An 18,885-nucleotide genomic window follows, 5' to 3' on the forward strand; every position below is an offset into this window, starting at 1 on the left:
GTACACACATCTGTAATAGTATGCGATAGCGAAATCGGAAGTTATCAGTTGCAAGTTTGTTGATAATAGAAGTTTAAAATTATTGAGAAATTTTTCTTCAAATGTTCGACGTTTTCTGGGTCTGAAAGATATCTCAATATTCTGGAGATTTTTTTCAAGTTCTTCGGATTTTCCTTAGGGAAATTTTTATTTTTTTTTGCTGCTAAGAAAACGGCGTCTGACTCTGCCAATGATTTTGATGGAACTAAATGAAAACGTGATAAATTAATGCCTGATATTTACAGGCTTTCGCTAGAGGGCCTACTCGAGCATTGCGATCGCGAATAAAATATAGTTTCAGAATATGTGGTATAATTTGGTAAATATGGTAAACTTTGGTAATTTTATCATGATGCTTTAAGGCAGCGTTTTCCAAACTGGGAGGCGCGCCTCCCTAGGGAGGCGCGGACTAGTCTAAAGGGAGCCGCGAAAATTAGTCACAGTGAACAATTTTCCAAATTATTGCTAAAGTTTTCTATGTAAAAAATGAGAGAATAAATGAAAAAATAAAATCGTGCTTTATTGCGCATAGTTCAACTAAACATTTCGTAACTTAGCATCCATATACCTAGACGTCCTAGACCTCGGCAAATCTTTTAAACCAAGGCCGTCGTTAATTTGACGACACTAGCGGCACTCGACCGACACAACTTAACAAAAGCCAGATGCGCGCGCGTTAACGCCACTGGATGCCACACATTCAGAAAAGATCGACGCACGTTTAGATCACCAGTTTCGTATCACAGCTAATATTTAATTGGTTCAGCAGTGTTAGGTTGTGTTTCTATTGTTATTGACGTGATTGCCCACTGATCATAATAGTAAGTAGTTTAATAGTTTTATTTTTTTAGAATAATGTAATATTATTCCTAATATTTCCAGACAAATAGATAAGTTTTTGATAGGATATAAGCGAAAATTCACTAATAATGAATATTCTGATGTTGGCACAAGTAGTGGGAATACAAGCCACAAGGAAGAGGAAGGAAGAACTCCCAAGACAAGGAAATACGACTAATCCTATTTATCGTTCGGATTTACTAATATTATTAACGATAATGTGGAAAAACCAATGTGTTTGTTGTGTTCAAAAGTTTTGGCTGCTGATAGTATGAGACCCGGCTAATTGAAACGGCACCTTGAAACTATTCATTCTGAATACGTTGGTAAGCCCCAAGAATTTTTTCAATGAAAATTGGATGAGTTATCTAAAAACAAGCAAAATTTCAAAAAAATTGTTCATATTCCATCAAACGCATTACTAGCATCGTACCTAGTGTCGTACAGAATCGCGCAATGTAAAAAACCCCACATAATAGCAGAAACCTTAGTTTTGCCAGCAGCTATTGATATGGTCAAAACAATGTTTGGCCAATCTTATGCGAATCAGCTGCGACAAATACCGCTTGCTGATAATACAATTGGCAGAAGAATTGATGATATATCTGAAGATCTTTGTGATCAATTAGTTTCTCGAATGCGTACTGCAAAATTCGCCATACAAGTAGATGAAGCTACTGATGTAGCTAAAAACGCACATTTAATTGCATATGTTCGATATGTTGACGATACTAATGTAATTGAAGATATCTTATTTTGCAGACAAATTCCTGACAGAGCCACATCCAATGAAATTTTCAAAATAATAGACAGATTTTTTTAATGAGAACGACATGATGTGGAATAATTGCATTGGGCTCTGTACTGACTGTGCACAGTCAATGGCGGGACACAAAACTGGTCTTCAAACACTAGTTAAAATGAAAACACCTGAGGTTCTCTGGACGCACTGCATGCTCCACAGAGCAGCTCTCGTGTCAAAAACTATAAGCGAGGAACTTAACATTGTTTTTGCAAAAGTAACGAAAGTTATAAATTACATAAACTGTCCATTAAGAGCAAGGTTGTTCGCAAAACTGTGTGAAGATATGCGAGCTAATTACACGTCACTTCTGTACTATTGTGAAGTGCACTGGCTATCTCGTTCAAAAGTGATTCAAAGGGTACTTGAACTCAAAGAAGAAATTGCTATGTTTCTCGAGGAAAAGCATAATGAAGACGGCAATATGTTTAGGGATGATAATTTTATCGTTAAACTTACATATTTGGTTGACATTTTTGAAAATTTGAGTGTTCTTAATAAATCAATGCAAGGACCGCAAATGCATTTGCTTATACAAAAAGAAAAAGTGAGAGCATTTATTAAAAAAGTGGAGCTATGGAAATCAAATTTGCAAAAAAATAAGATTGACAAGTTTCCATGTTTAAATTGATGCGCCCGAGATAACATAGAAGCAAACAAAAATCTCTTTGTGGAACACTTGAATGGTTTGTTGCTTCAATTTTCGATCTTGATTTTACAAAGTTTCCGTGGATGCAGAATCCATTTATCGACGAAGAAGATGATGAATTTGGATTGACAAGTATTGAAAAAGAAAAATTTATTGAATTATCTTGTGATACTGCATTAAAACATAAATTTCAGACTGTATCTCTGGTTCAATTCTGGTTGAATTTTCATACAGAATACAAACACTTTGTCAAACAAAGCTTTGAAAGTACTGCTGCCGTTCGCAACATCATATTTATGCGAAGCGGGATTTTCTGCTTGGCTGCAATGAAATCCAAATATCGAGCTCGTTTAGTTGTAGAAAAAGAGCTACGAGTAGCTATATCGTCACAAACACCAAGATTTGATCAACTTTGTGCTAATAGACAAGCACATCCATCTCATTAAAAACAATAATAAAATATCGTTTTCCATTAGTTTATATGAATAAATTTTATAAGAGTAAAAATGTTTGTGTTTTTATTTTATGAAATCTTCAGGGGGGGGGGGCGCCAAATGATTAAATATTTTTAAGGGAGGCGTAGTAACATCAGGTTTGGAAACCACTGCTTTAAGGCATGGTATAAAAGCCATTTATTAGGTTTAAGTTTTTTTTTTAATTTTTTTTATTTTTTTTTAATGTGTGGCAATATGAATTATAATTTTGAAAACCGGAATTTCCGATTAACATTTACCATATGGACAGAAAATTTATCAAACGAATTTTTAATTACCATGTATTTTGATTTTATTAATCAGAATTATGATTCTTTTAACTAAAAATGTTAATGTCGATTATTTTACCAAAATTACTTTCTCCGTGAAAAATTTAAAGTTAATTAGATATTTTTTACCTTTTAAATATATTTCTCTCTCATTTAATAGTATATAAGTACCAGTAATATTTAAAAAAAATTTATTATCTTTTCTTAGCATAATTTTCGGCTATTACTTGGTTCTTGATTTTAATTACTATTCCAAATTAATGGCTTTAAGAAAAGTGGCGCTACATTACGCACATCTCCTCATTACGCTACATTTTACGACTAAACACATTTGAAACGGTTTATAACTCATTAATTGTTTTGTAAATTTTAAACATTTAATAAGTTATTTGCGCTTTTATAAGTTTTGGTATAAAATTGTCTCCAGTCAAAATATGCAACTAAAATAATGAACACAATTGTAAAGAACTCTCTGGAATAAAGTATTCGCAAGATTATTAAGTAATCTCTTTAGATTTTATGTTAGCCAAAATTGATTGTTAAACTTACAAATGTCAAACATCCAATGTAGTAAGACTTTAAATTGTAAGCTGTTACACAACATTTGATTGTTCAACTTATAAATGTCAAACATCCAAAATAGTAACACTTTAAATTGTATGCTGTTACGCAACATTTGATTGTTCAACTTATAAATGTCAAACATGAAAAGTAGTAACACTTTAAATTGTATTCTGCTACGCAACAATTGATTGTTCAACTTACAATGTCAAACATCAAAAGTAGTAACACTTTAAATTGTATGCTGTTACTCAACATTTGATTGTCCAACTTATAATGTCAGACATCAAAAGTAGTAACACTTTAAATAGTATGCTGCTACGCAAGATTTGATTGTTCAACTTATAAATGTCAGACATCCAGAATAGTAACACTTTAAATTGTATGCTGTTACACAACATTTGATTGTTCAACTTATAATGTCAAACATCAAAAGTAGTAACACTTTAAATTGTATGCTGTTACACAACATTTGATTGTTCAACTTATAAATGTCAAACATCAAAAGTAGTAACACTTTAAATTGTATGCTGTTGCGCAACATTTGATTGTTCAACTTATAAATGCCAAACATCAAAAGTAGTAACACTTTAAATTGTAAGCTGTTACACAACATTTGATTGTTCAACTACTAATGTCAAACATCAAAAGTAGTAACACTTCAAATTGTAAGCTGTTACACAACATTTGATTGTTCAACTTATAAATGCCAAACATGAAAAGTAGTAACACTTTAAATTGTAAGCTGTTACACAACATTTGATTGTTCAACTTATAAATGTCAATCATCCAGAATAGTAACACTTTAAATTGTACGCTATTACGCAACATTTTATGAGTATTTTAAGGCATATTTTGTTTTTCAGATGACGTCAGTAGAGCGAGTTGTGGAGTACAGTAATTTGCCACCTGAAGCAGCTCTTGAAAGTGAGAAAGAGAAGAAGCCACCCAAAGGATGGCCATCAAAAGGTTACATCGTCTACCAAAACGTCAATCTGAGATATTCTCCCGATGAACCTCCTGTTCTGAAAAATCTCAATTTCGAGATATATCCAGAAGAAAAGGTAACTGCTTCGAAATGATTTAAGAAATTACTATTGTCTCAGTTATATTTTTTTATACAGGGCAGTCGCAGAAGAGGGTTAAGTCAGGAAATGTTATCAATCTTGCAAAAATCAGAAAAATGTCAGGTAATTCGAATAAAAACATCCGAAAAAGTGGCGCGAAGGAAATTAATTTGGGTTTGAGGTACCTAAAAGTCCTATACGTTTAGCAGAAAAAATTAATCTTGTAACAATTGTTAAAAAAAAAAAGTGTTTTAAGTTAGTGTTAAGTTAAGTGTTAAAAAAGTTAAAAGTTTTTTTCCAACATTATAATAGCATTGCTGTTCGTGTTTTGTGCTATACTTTCCGTAAAGTAATAAAACATTAAGAAACATAAAACATTTAAGCGATCAGTTACAAAAATCCGAAACATTTGTTCAAATATGTCTGGAAACATATGAGGAAATCCAGGAAAACTTTTTCTGTTTTTTATGCCCACCCTATATTATTATCGATTTATAATGTTTATGACTTAAAAAGAAGATATAGATCTAAGCAGATTCATATTTTTTTAGATAATTAAAAAAAATATTCAAGATTTTTCTCAATTAAAAATTTATAGCTTCAATTGAGACTAGGTCTTGAGACTCTCAAACCCCTGACAAAAAGAAAATTGAGAAGAGGTACGACTCAAAAAAATATAGAAAATTTCACGAATTATAAAAAAAACCCAAGAAACAAACAAAAAAACATGTAACAGAATTGTCTTGAGATAGTTCAGTTTATTGAACTTAATTCATTCAATAATTTTAATTCAGATTTATTACTTTTCATGAGTTGGATGTTTCTTTAGATCGAATTATTGCTTGTAACATTTCTTTGTGGAATTTAATTATTGATATGCAAGTTTTAATATCTCTTTTAAATTCAAATGTTCTAGTTGATAGAGGATAAAAACCACGATCGAGTAAGGAGGTTTGTCTCAATGTTAACTCTTGAAAAATAATTTATGAAAAGATTAATTTACAGTTTAAGTAAAAATTAATAATCTAAACAGATGAAAAACGTTATAAGCTATCAAATAATGTCAACAAAAGTTTCATTTAAAATCTGAAAAGAAAAAATTAAACCATTGCATTTATAGATTTTAACTTCGAAACCTTAATGTTGTAAATGTTATACTTGTATACATAAATGAAAATAAAGCAAACTCAGTACTGAGAAAAAGAAGTATGATCATAACTACCAGAATGTGGTAAAAATAGCCATGTTTCTGGTTCTTTGGGAACACCAAAAAGCTCGGTAATTTTTACCGCAGACTTTTAGTCATGATTTTGGTAAAATTAACGAATATGGTTTCAGAATGAGTGATAAATTTGGTAAATGTGTTAAAATTTGTTTTTTTCTCATGATAACTTAGAACATGGCATAAAAACCATTTATTCGGAAAAATTAACTTTTTAGTTTTGTATTTTTTACTAAATGTGTGGTGGTAGCAAGAACTATAATTTTGAAAACGAGAATTTCCGGTTCACCTTTACCATAACAAACGGTAAAATTTCCGAATGAATGATTTAAATACAGTATATTTTGGTTGTATTAACCAGAATTATGTTTTTCTTTTTATCAGAAATGTCATTACATACAGTATGGTAATTTTACCAGAAATTGTTTTCTCCGTGTGAGAATTTTCTGCTGCCTTAATTTTCAAAGTTACATTTAAGAATGATTTAAAAAAAAGTTTAGTGTGTAATAACTCATCACTTTCAAAAAAAATATTTATTTTCTTTTTACTTTTTAGATCGGAATTGTTGGAAGAACAGGAGCGGGTAAAAGTTCTATGATTGCAACACTTTTCCGTATGACAGAACCAGAAGGTGAAGTAAAAATCGATAGTATCTGCACTAAAGATATCGGCTTGCATGATCTAAGGAGAAAAATATCTATCATTCCACAGGTATGCGCATTAAAATTTGTAATATTCTATACATATTTTATTGAAAATTAAGTTCATGTTAAATAAAATGCATGGAGATAACCATAATATAGGCTTTAATCGGCAATAAATAATGAATGCATATACACGAGTGTTAATGACATAACTATAGTTTGTCTACGGCAAGAACTCCCCCCGCCACAAAGTCTGTGGCCGTCTACTGCTGTCGGAACAAGAATAGCACATTTCAGGGAGGGTAGCTCCTCTTCACTCTAGAGCTAATTCAATAGAATGGAGAAAAATAGTACCTTTCTCTCGTCGACCCGAGTCAAAACCTGTCCTAAATAGTGATCCCACACCCCTACTTGAAATAGTTATATATTATTACCATAGATGCCGCCACCGGTCGAGATGAATGGTTAGGGGAGCTCTTACTTTAGACAAACTATAGAATAAGAAATGTAAACAATCGAAGTATTGTCATATGATATTACATAAACTACGATGATATAAAGATACAGTATGAACTAAAGGTACATTCACCGCCACCCATTCTTTCAGTATACTACGTAATCCTTTGGGTAGACGGGCAATCGTCTCTGACGATCAGTAAGGGGTTTGTCTGGAGTAGAAGGAATTTCAGAATTTACAAATTCTGAGAGATTGTGGGTCGGGTCTGTGTTAACCTCAAGAATATTTGGTAGAGTCTTAGTCATGGCTTTTGGATACAGGATGTCATCTACACGCTTTATGGTACTAATTAATAACTGTGCTAAATTAGCTTCTATAAAAGTTTTGTCAGTGTTCTAAAACGGAGCTAATTCATAAATGACATAAATATTTAGTTGATTTTGTAAGTCGTTTAATGAGTAACAAATATACTCACTGAATTAAACATAGCCACCTCTAGAGAAATCATGAAACGTATTACTTAACGGGAAATGACTGTTTTTTGGATTTTTTATAACGGTTATTTTGCTTATTGAAGTGACCGCTAACATGTGTGTTAGGATATATATTTTTACCATCTGGACGACCTGTTACCGTCAACATCTTCATGAAGAGTATAGTATTGATGCCTCTATTTTTCAAAATGTTAACAGCAAATATCATCGGACTAGTTTCATAAAGGCTCATACTCTGCATTACATCTTGACTGGTCTGTAAAATCTGCTGAATTAAATCTTAAAGGAAATCTGTGGGATACGGTGGAACAGCAGTTAAAAATATCGATCAGTATTTGGTGGATTTGCAAGATCAAATAATCAGACAGTGGATTAAAACTGGATACGTTTATCCCGCAAAACATTGTAGAAAAACTTTCTAACCGCAGACACGTGGTTGCGCAACATTAAATTTTGATTTTCAAGATCTGTCTAACTGTGATTAATTTAATGCCCAATGAGCTTAGGCTTGCTTGCTTTTTAATTTTTTAAATAATAATTTGACTCATGGTAATATGTTAACTTGTTTCAAAACAATATTCTGGTACATTTCCCCATCAATCCGTTGCCTGACTTCGTTTTCCCAACCACTCAATTGCCCTGGAGGTATACGTTTGCTCGATAGGTCATTTTCCCGATAGCTACTTTTGCCCGACAGCTCATTTCCCAACAGGTTTGTTTGCCCGACAACTCTTTTCATTCACAATCTTGTAGTAGACGTGCTCACTTTATTACATTTACATTTTTTATAACATTATTACATTCTATAAGAATGCATTTCCTACTCTTTGATTTTGCTGATATTTAGTAAAAATTGATCAATTGTTATTGTAAAAGCACAGTTTTAAAAACCCCCACTCAATTTAGCATTTTTAATAAATCATTACATTTTTGAAAAGATTGATCACAAAATTTTAGTGATCCGAAATACTAAATCTTGACGTTTTTTTTAAAGAGAAATTTGCTGTTTTGAGGTTTTCATTGCTAATGGTTAGAGATCGTTGCGCATGAAAAGTGAACGATTTAATAACCTCAAAATAGTTTTAAGGTCAGTCAAATAATCTCCAGCTGAGAATTTTAGTTTCAGCATTTCTTTATTCAAATAATAAATAAATTCCAGTTTATTTGTATTAAAAAAAATTATTTTATCAATTTACACATTTCTTTTAGATCAGAAATTTGGAGAAACGCTAAATGATGTTTTTTTATATAATTTTTATAGTTTCACTTTATTTTTTCCATTTTATAAAAAAACTTCTGCTAAAACGATTTTTTAAATACGTTTTAATATAAAAAGTATTCCTACATCGTTGCTTATAGATCAAAATAAGCGTTAAATAGCCATTTTCCCCCAATAAGAACGTTATTTAAACAGAAAACAAAAAAATAAATTTAAGAGTACTATTTTACAAATGACTAAGTAATGATGAAAATATTAGTTGAATTTTTTATGGTTTAAATCAACAATTAATCTACAATTAGTGAAAATGTACACTTTTAGGATCCTGTTTTGTTCACTGGTCCTGTAAGAAGAAATCTGGATCCATTTCAGGAACATAAAGATGAAGAACTATGGCTAGCTTTAGAAGAAGTAAAATGTTTGAACAAAATGTTAAAGATTAATTAATACCAGTAAAAAGTCTATTTTAATTAAGATTCCGAACTGTTTATGTTTTAGGCCTATTTAAAAGAATCTATCGAAGAAATGCCTGGAGGATTGGACACAGAAGTAGCAGAAGGAGGGAGTAACTTCAGTGTTGGACAGAGACAGTTAATATGTTTAGCTAGAGCTATTCTACGCAGAAACAGAATACTGGTTCTTGATGAAGCCACAGCTAATGTCGATCCAAAGTAAGTATAATGTTCAGCTAACAGCTAAATGAAAAGTGAATACGCGAGATAGCGTCAGAAAAACAGCGCCCATAGCAGTAGCCACCCATCTGGGTTATAAAGTGAGTTAATAGGAGTGTACAGTGCGCCAAGGAAAAACGAACCACCCTGAGTAACTTTCGATCTAATGATCGGATTTTTACATTCCAAGACACAATCTTAATGGCTCTAGGGAGTGACCTCAAATAACCTAATTTATAAGTGCTGACGATATTTTATGTACTTTCTCTGAATAAACATTGAATAAACATAAAAATACCTTTTTTTTTGACGATTCGAATTTCTGATCCTTAAAATATAAGGGCTGGCCGAAATTTGGAAAATATAGTCTCAATAGTTTGGTCAGCAGGAGAGCGTTCCATAGTTTGGACTCCTTAATGTTAATTTTACTTTTTGCGTATTGCGCTATACATCAAAAACTTTTTAAGCAAACTGAAAACAGTTTGCATTCAATTATAAAATTCGTTTTCCAAAGATAATTCCATGCAAAAAATAACTTTTAGCAAATATTTTTTTTAAAAAGAAAATAAAAACTTGACTAGGTCGAAATGGTTAACTCTTATTCAGTCAGTGTTGTCAGTTTTTTTTTTTATATTGATCTAATATCATTGCAATTAAAAAAAAAACACTTAAAAAAACCCCTCTACTTAAAGTATGCCCACACTACCCCCCCCCCCCGAAGACATGTTTATTTATGTCTATTGCAGTTAAAATGAAACAATAGGGAGTAAAAAACAATATTAAAATAGATGGGAAAAAAGTATCATTTATAACATATTATCAATAATAGTTGAAATTTTAAAAAATAAAATATGTTAACAAAAGAGCAAAGAACTTGAATTTGAAACTCACTTTTTCACGATAGAAACTTTCTTTTACAAATTTCTACTTAAGAATTCACAGTGTGACTATGCAACTGCACATGGAAGTGAGCAACAATATTTCCAAATTACGATAGCTTACAAGAAAAATTTGACCGTTAAACAAAAACGTTATTCAAGATGTATACTTCAGTCTCATGTCCACACCCTCTGCCCTGCACTCAGAATAAGTTTTGCTGTGCTGGGATGAAATATCTGTTGTTTCATTGTTGCACCTAAAATATTACTATTTTACTAAGATGATTATTTTTCGTATAAAATTTCGACATATAAACGTACTTTTTAAAAATAATCTCTCTTCTTCGATTTGATTTTTAATCTCAAATTAAATAGAAAACCCAAAATGCAGAAAATAAGGTCCCTAAAAATTTAAAGCAATATCAAATCTTGTATCACCAGATTTTTTACACACAATTACAAAGCTTTTACGTTCAAAGGTTATTTCATACAAAAAGTAACTTTTAAAAATTGTTAAATTTTAATTTTTTATCTGGTTTTATAGTCATCAAAAAGTTTCGAATTTCAATACATAACAATGCGTCTTATTAAACTAGTTATTTTTAAGAGATTGCATCTAAAATTTGAATTATATGAATTGAATAATTCCGGAGAAATAACACTATAAATATGAATTTTATTTTAATAAATATCTTTAAGAATGTGATTTTTTTGCAATGCCTATTACTTTCTCATAATGCTAATTTTGAAGAAGAAAAAAATTCACATATAACAACTACAGGTGCGTCAGGTATCTAAAATATTTTTATTTTTAATAATTGATAGGACAGGGTTTTCACAATACTAATATACACCGAAGAGCCATTACATTATGACCACCCTGCTAATAACATGTAGGACCACCTTTAGCCCTCAAAACTGCTAGCACCCGCCGTGGCTTTGATTCCACAAGGTGCTGATAGGTAGTCTGAGGTATCTGATACCAAGCGCACACCAGCTGGTCCTGCAATTCCCGTACATTGCGAGGGGGTAGCGTGGCAGCATGAATTTGGTTTTCCAAGTAGGACCACAAATGCTCCATTGGATTAAGGTCAGGTGAATTTGGGGGCCAAGACATGACTTGAAAGTCGCTGGAATGTTCCTCGTACCAATCCATGACGATTCCACTCTGATGACATGGTGCATTATCCTGTTGGTAAACACCATCCCCCGCAGGAAAAACTGTTGCCATGAATAGGTGAACTATGTTCAAGTAGCTTGCAGACGTCATGGATTGTTCCATGAGGATTATGGTGCAATCATCCTAATGTGCCCCATGGAAACATTGTTGCTGGGCGTGAAACCATGAAAACTTGGCCGAGCCCATTGTTATAGATGGAGGGTGGTCATAATGTAATGGCTCTTCGGTGTACATACTATTAAAGAATTATTATTTGAACTAATCCAATTAGGACTTTTTCATTTTTGCTCACGATAGAAAAAAATGCTAAAATTTTTATTTTTTTACAGATGAATTTCATCCTTGCTTTAATAAATTAAATTTTATTTCTAGTACTGATAGTTTGATTCAGAAAACAATAAGAGAACGTTTTGCTACTTGCACAGTACTCACAATAGCCCACCGACTTCATACAATCATGGATTCAGATAGAGTTTTGGTAAGTATTTCATAACTCATTAAAATATAATTTATTAATTTGTTATGCAAAAGCAATACGCTATTATCTGATGAAACTGTTTCATTACTTTTTAATACACTAGAATGCTTATCTCCCTCTTTGCTTCGCTAGCAGATCTGATGCATTCATCATTGTTTCGCTCTTAGGAGTTGATATTTTTCACAAAAACAAAGAACATTTTGTTAATAAATTATATAGATATTATAATTTAAAATAAGAACAAATAACTGTATAAACAAATAACTGAATTGGTAAAATGTTAATAATAATAAAATGAAATGAATGATTACTTGAATTTGATAATCAACAACTGTATCGACTTGAAAAAAAAATATTAAACTTAGGAATATAGAATGTGTGCTGTAATGTAAAGATATAAATGAGAGGTAATGCACGTTAAAGAACGATTAGGATTACCTGATGTCATTGAAACAGTTCAAATCGGAAACGGTTTTTATGTTTTTCAATTAAGTTCTTTATATATTTATTTTTGGAAACATTTAATTTGCTACTTGCTCTTTGCTACTTCATACATCGACTTAAGTGCAAGCTCAAAAATTAAGATATCAAGAGAGTTAAATAATTTTGTCTACAACAATGAATAAATAGCCATCATTAAAAGCAAAAAAGTGGGATGAATTCGAGGAAAAAAACATCAACTTAAATTGCAATAACTTTCGATTAAAAAAAAAAAACATTTTAAGTTCATAAATAAAAATAGCCCGTTTAGCATGTTGCATGTCAATTTCAACACTGTAGTTGAATTTCTGAGGATTGCAAATTTACCATCATGGTATTTTTTAGTATATTTTTAATAGTAAATTCTTGAAGTAATGATCGAATGTCAATTTTTCATCTAATCGTACTCCTATAAGCTTCTAAGTTTTACAGTTTTTTCGCTTCTAAGAAAAATCTAACACCAAGTTGAACACCCAAAGCGGAGGTGACAAATTTTTTCATATAGTGGCATATTTATACCTCAAACGAATGAAATCATTCAAACTCATAAACTTACAAAATGAAGAAACTCAAAGTGTCACTCGTTAATATACTTGATATTTTCATGCAATTAGTATGCATAAAAGATGTCGCTTTGGTTGCGAAGATATAAGCTATTGAGAGTGTAAATTCAGGCAAAAAAAGGGAAAAGAAATTTCAGCCTCTTACCGCTGTTTGGAGAATGAATCGAACGTGGTGACGTGTTGAGGCTAAAATATGTAGTTTTTGATAATTTAATAGTACTTTATAAATTAAGTTCTAACTCTTAAAGATATCAGTGAAAATATGCAGCCCAATTTCCGAAAGACACTTCAGATTATTAGATTAAGAGGTACTTGATAAATTAAATTTTTTATCCAAAGGTACTTGATGCTGGGGAAGTCAAAGAATTCGACGAACCCTACACACTGCTACAAAACAGAAACAGCCAATTCTCTCATATGGTGCAACAGACAGGCCATGGTATGGCAAACCAACTAAAAGAAATAGCTCGAACAGCATACCTCAAACGTGCTGGTACAAAGAAAGATACTGGCACCATCGTCTTTGGTGGACATGGGGGAGGAGATATCATAGAAATGAATGGATCAGCACCCAATACAAACCACATTGCTAATGGAAGAATGATGAACTCAGACATATCTACAAGTGATGTGCACGAAAATACGGAGATGACGTATTTATAGCGATATCATATTAAATAACAAATAAACCATACCAAAGACTTGTAAATAATCTGTTTTAAATGCTTATTTTTCACCCTTTTTCTGAATTTTAGTTTTTTAATGTATTTTGTTGAAATGGGAAATAAAAGTGTACTTATTTCTTGAATGTTTGTTTTATTTTATAACATTGTCACACGTTTATGTGATAGAGTTGATATGAATATGAATGATCAATTGTGGAGTTTGCTTTCATGATAAGTGTATTTTGCTGCTCAATAATATTCTATAAAAATGTTTTGATAATAGAATACGAAACAAATTGTTTGATATCCTAATAAAAAAATTTTATAGCAGATTTTTGTATAAGTTTTGACTTCAAGTTATTAAAGAATTTAGCTATAAAATATTATTTTTGCAGTTGTTGTGAAATCATGTATCACTGTTGTCAGGCTAATTGTAACAAATATTTGTGGTTCCACCCTTCATGTAGCATGCCTTTGAGTGTTTTGTAAAATGGATTCGAGTATGTGCTAATGGATACGAGTTTGTTAATAGGATACACGTATAATGAGATACAAGTTTGTTATTACTTGTATCTCATATCACAAAATGTTTGAGCTGAATTGTGATCTTGATAGCAAAAATGGTTCGGAAATAAACATTTATTGATTTCAAGTCATAACCGTCAATGATAATGAGTTAGGCAATGCTAAACTTCCTGGTAATAGGATACTAAATTTCAAATTTGAGACTTCAAATTTTTTAATGAACCATCCAAAAGTAATTTTTTTTTAAACCAAATACGAATTTGAAGATATAACATCTCTTTTTAAAAATATTAATTATCTTTGCACAATAAAAAAAATTCTTACTTACTAATCACAATTGAATTAACATTTGTTAAGTAAAAACATGGAATATAGGAGAAAATAATTATTTCTGAATCATATTAAAATAACAAAAATGTATGAATAAAATAAACATATTTAGATGAAATTTTTATTTGTAAATATTTGTTGTATGAGTACAGTAAATTAGAGTTTTGCACTTTGTTGAATATTAACATTTAAAAAGAATTGATAGGAAATGATCAACAAAATACATTTTGGTTATTATCTTTGATGATATCAAAGAAAACTTATTTTTTAAATCAGCATTTAGAAAAGCATGAATATTATTCTAAATTTTTTAAAACCAAATCTGTTGAAAAATAACGCAATTAAAAACTGTAAATGTAAATAATACATTCCAAATACAGAAGATGTATACAACTTACATAATATCGGAACAGCTAGAAATGTTACAAAATATAACAATACATAATATCTGATTTACATTAAAAAGCTTCCTGAAAATAATTTAACAATTCATCAAGTCAAAAATTATTGCTCGTTTCATTTTTTACATTTTAAGGCACAGACATCACAGGGTTTGTATTATATCATTAAAAAAAACATCAAGTTTCAAACTTTTATTTCAATTCAACAAGTAGTGTAAGAACCTATCATGATATGAAAATCTCTATAAAAAGTGAATTAGTGGGACTTCTTATGACGTAATATTACATCAAAACAGACTTAACCAATAGCTTCTTGCGAAAGCAAGGACTGTATGGTGTGCAGTTATGCATTGTTAGCAAGAAGTAGTAAGTCTATTAGTACAAAGAGAGGCGAGCTAAATTATCGATATCCATGATGAAAAAAATATACAATATGAAAGAAAACATATTAAGACGTAAAAAAGAGTAAACAAATAATGAATAATGATTTTGTGCAGTATATTAATGTAAAGATCTTTTCGTAAAAAAAATCGCATTTAAAAAACGTTTCGGTGCTACCTCTCAAAAATGAAGTGTACTGCTCGCTCCGTGTAACGTTAAGTTACACGCTGATGCCCAGTGCTTTCAGTGCGCAAGCGTACACAGAAGTGTGAAGAAGGGTGTCTCAAAACTATTACATTAAAAGTTTGTTAAAAATTAAAATGTGGGTTCAAATCTCGATACTACTTTTTGGTATAATAATTGGTTGAAAAGCAATGCGATGCTCAGGTCATCATAGATTAATAATCATAGATTGTAATCACCATAGATTAACTAATTTTATGAATACAATGATTGCTTTGGTAGTGCTTTAAAACACATCATGTAGGCTTTTGATACCACAGTGTTAGAAGTTTTAAATCATTTTGTGCTAAGCTATCATTTAAATTTGCATAAACCCTAATACCTAATATGACGTTATTACGGTTTAGTTATATTATACACCATATTATAGTTTAAGGATTTGAATGAACCATATTATGGTTCATTCAAATTTACATCAAACCAAATACCTAACCTAATATGACATGATTTTAGACCTTATCGTGTAATTTAATCTTTATTAAACTTGCAGCAAATTGGCACCATATTATGAATATGAATCAACATTAAACCAATTATTCTGAGATTATATTAGCCTGAAAACACAACAAATGAGAATTTTATTGAATTTAAGCAAAACAGAATAAATGCGCATTGCAAATAATTATATTTCTTAGAATTATTTATAGATTATAAAAGTAAAATAAAAACTCTTAAAAAAAGTTAACTTTTAATTTTGAGTTTTACAGTGTAAAAAATGTACACATTTATAAAGTTTGAGCATATGTTTTGAGACACCCTACTTAAAGTTAACTATTTAGTACATATTAGTCAACAGATGCAAGATAAAATATTTTAAGAAGTTAAATTGAAATAAAAGTTTCTGACCTGAAGAATTTAGTTTTTTACACATCTAAGACCCTTATTAGCCATGATACTTTGTTTTCATAAAAATAAATGACCCTCTGTGCTTGGTGACACAAATAATGAATGAAAGTTGGGGGGTCATGAAATAGTAATGAAGCACAGAGTTTTGAGCACAAAACTTATGATTCTGTATAAATGAAATCATGGAACTTAAAAAAATATAGCATGTAGTTTCAGATGTCAAACTAAACAGTCGTATATAACCTTTCCATCACCTTCTTTTAGTCTTCCAAATAAAGAAGTTAAAAGTGGAAATTGAGAATAATCACTAACAAATTTTCCCTGTTATTAATTATGAAAAATTAATATAGATAAAGATACTATTGTTAAGTATTAAATACAATGACAAAATAAACAAATTTAAATTTTCTAATATATTGGATAAATCCCATTTCCTTATTCTAGCTTCGTTTCGCTATAAAAGATGAAACACGCAGTTCTATCTATTCTAATATATAATTAAATAATCTCAAAATTGTTTTTCTGTGATTATTAAGCACTACTCCGTTCATATATTTAGAATAATTTTTTTTTTGTTAGCATGATATAATTTAAAAATAATTAATTCTGGTGTATGACTGTAATGCTTTCAACAATAAATGCAAATTATAAGAAACATAAATGTTTTTTTTCTTCTTTTTTTTGTTGCAATGTTCTACAAATCTCGCAATGGCGCTGAAGAAATTGAAGTTATCGCCAAATTTTTAAAAAAAATATTAACCTGGTTTTGCGTTCTAATTTTTCGTTGCTTTTCATTCCATAGCATGGTGGCTACTGAAAATTGGTTTTGATTCCTGATTTTTGTAGACCCTGCCTTGTTGCAATTTTCATGAAATTGTAAGTGAAAACGATAAAAATAATAAACAATAATAAAGCGAAATGAAATTCCGAGTAGCAGACGACAATACAGATTCGAATAATTAATGTACATAACAAGATAACATAACAATCCCAATAATATATATATTCTAATTATTTTAAAAAGAAAAAAAATATCCACGAAATACTACTTTATTTGGAAGACTAATTATCTAGTAAAAGTTTCCTTGGTTAGTTTTAAACATTTAGAAATTACAATTGTTAATATTTGAAAAAAAGTTGAATTAGTAAACCTCTACCTTAATGAGAAACAGAGAGAATAAGAGTGCTTAGTACCCAAATAACACACAATATTGTATGGCATCGTACTAATGTTGTTAAATATTGTTGGATATTGAGTCAATATCGCACGCATTTTTTGGGCCTTTTAGAGGTAGCCAAGAAAACTTTTACTGAGAAGTAACTAAGAGCTTTCAAAACAATCCTCTACGTTCGAAAGTCTTCATAGCAAATAACGTGTAATAGAGCCAATTCAGTTCAATATTCATCTCCATATTCCATGTAATGGAACATATGAGATCATGCTATATTTAATAAGTTCACAGCCAAGTCAAAACGTTGTCCTTTGTGTTGGCAGCCAAGAGAGCTTCAACATCAGACAATATATCAGCATTTAATTCTTCCTGGAACAAGAAAAATACTATTTTATTATTTTTTATATTTTATGCCACATGAAAATAATACTTTTTACAAAAACCTATTAATTTATTATTAAACCAAATATATTTATTAGTATTCTACACTCATAGAAATATGGAAATTTCTAAGAACATTATGTTATATGTTAAAAATGCAATGTGTATTTTTAAATATCCTGCTGAGAGAAAGTTGTAAATATATATATATATATATATATATATATATATATATATATATATATATATATATATATATATATATATATATATATATATATATATATATATATATATATATATATATATATATAATGCAATACTTTGAAAGTATTATTTCAAATTATTATTGGGGAAAATATGTTTTTAAGCAATTGAATTCAAGATAAAATATGTAGATTTTCATTAAATGAAATGCACTACAAGCATTTCTGGATTAAATTACAATAGAAGTACTCTTTTTCTTACTGTACCGGTTACTTTCTTTACTTTGAAATCAATCTTTACCATAATGTTTCACAGAACAAAAGATCTGCTATACTGTAATTATTACATTAACATTTGCTGCAAAATCACTGATTCACTGCAGTTAAATTAGTGTTACTGTAAAAATTACAATATAAAATTTTAGGAAAAAAATGGATTTCACGGTTAAATGGATCTTAAGGATGCTGCACTCAGAGTGCCAGTACATTTTATTGTAATTTGATCTGGGTTTTTTTTACAGATTGTTCAGTTGTAATGTGGTATCGTGTAAAAATTTTATGTTAACATATATTTAATAAGCATAAACAAGGGATCATAAATTTAATATGCTCTTGACAAAAATTGAAACATTTAATTTAAAATGGTCATGATCGTTTTGTATACAATTCTATTATCTTTTGTATATAAGGTTCAATTTTACTCCCCTCCCTGAAAAAATCACTCAAAC

General features: G+C 30.2%; 2 protein-coding genes across 8 annotated transcripts in view; one reads left to right on the forward strand and one right to left on the reverse strand.

Annotated features, from left to right (window-relative positions):
* LOC107437293 (ATP-binding cassette sub-family C member 4) overlaps positions 1-13,812 on the forward strand; it is a 162,321-nt gene extending 148,509 nt beyond the window's left edge. For all 7 annotated transcript variants that reach the window (XM_087157330.1, XM_087157332.1, XM_087157329.1 and 4 more), the window contains 6 exons: positions 4,521-4,718; positions 6,499-6,654; positions 9,079-9,168; positions 9,256-9,428; positions 11,859-11,964; positions 13,347-13,812. In XM_087157330.1, the coding sequence (XP_087013456.1) occupies positions 4,521-4,718; positions 6,499-6,654; positions 9,079-9,168; positions 9,256-9,428; positions 11,859-11,964; positions 13,347-13,670 (1,047 nt within the window). In that variant the 3' untranslated portion in view covers positions 13,671-13,812. The remainder of the gene's footprint in view (positions 1-4,520; positions 4,719-6,498; positions 6,655-9,078; positions 9,169-9,255; positions 9,429-11,858; positions 11,965-13,346) is intronic.
* A 3,276-nt stretch (positions 13,813-17,088) lies between these two features.
* The window catches only part of LOC107442288 (transcriptional coactivator YAP1), a 92,011-nt gene continuing 90,214 nt past the window's right edge, over positions 17,089-18,885 (reverse strand). Inside the window, exon 7 of the mRNA XM_016055818.5 lies at positions 17,089-17,939. Coding sequence (XP_015911304.3) covers positions 17,856-17,939 — 84 coding nt within the window. The 3' untranslated portion in view covers positions 17,089-17,855. The remainder of the gene's footprint in view (positions 17,940-18,885) is intronic.

Source organism: Parasteatoda tepidariorum, chromosome 2 (genome assembly GCF_982258835.1).
Source record: "Parasteatoda tepidariorum strain Cologne lab strain chromosome 2, Ptep-v5.0, whole genome shotgun sequence".
Lineage (NCBI taxonomy): Eukaryota > Metazoa > Arthropoda > Arachnida > Araneae > Theridiidae > Parasteatoda > Parasteatoda tepidariorum.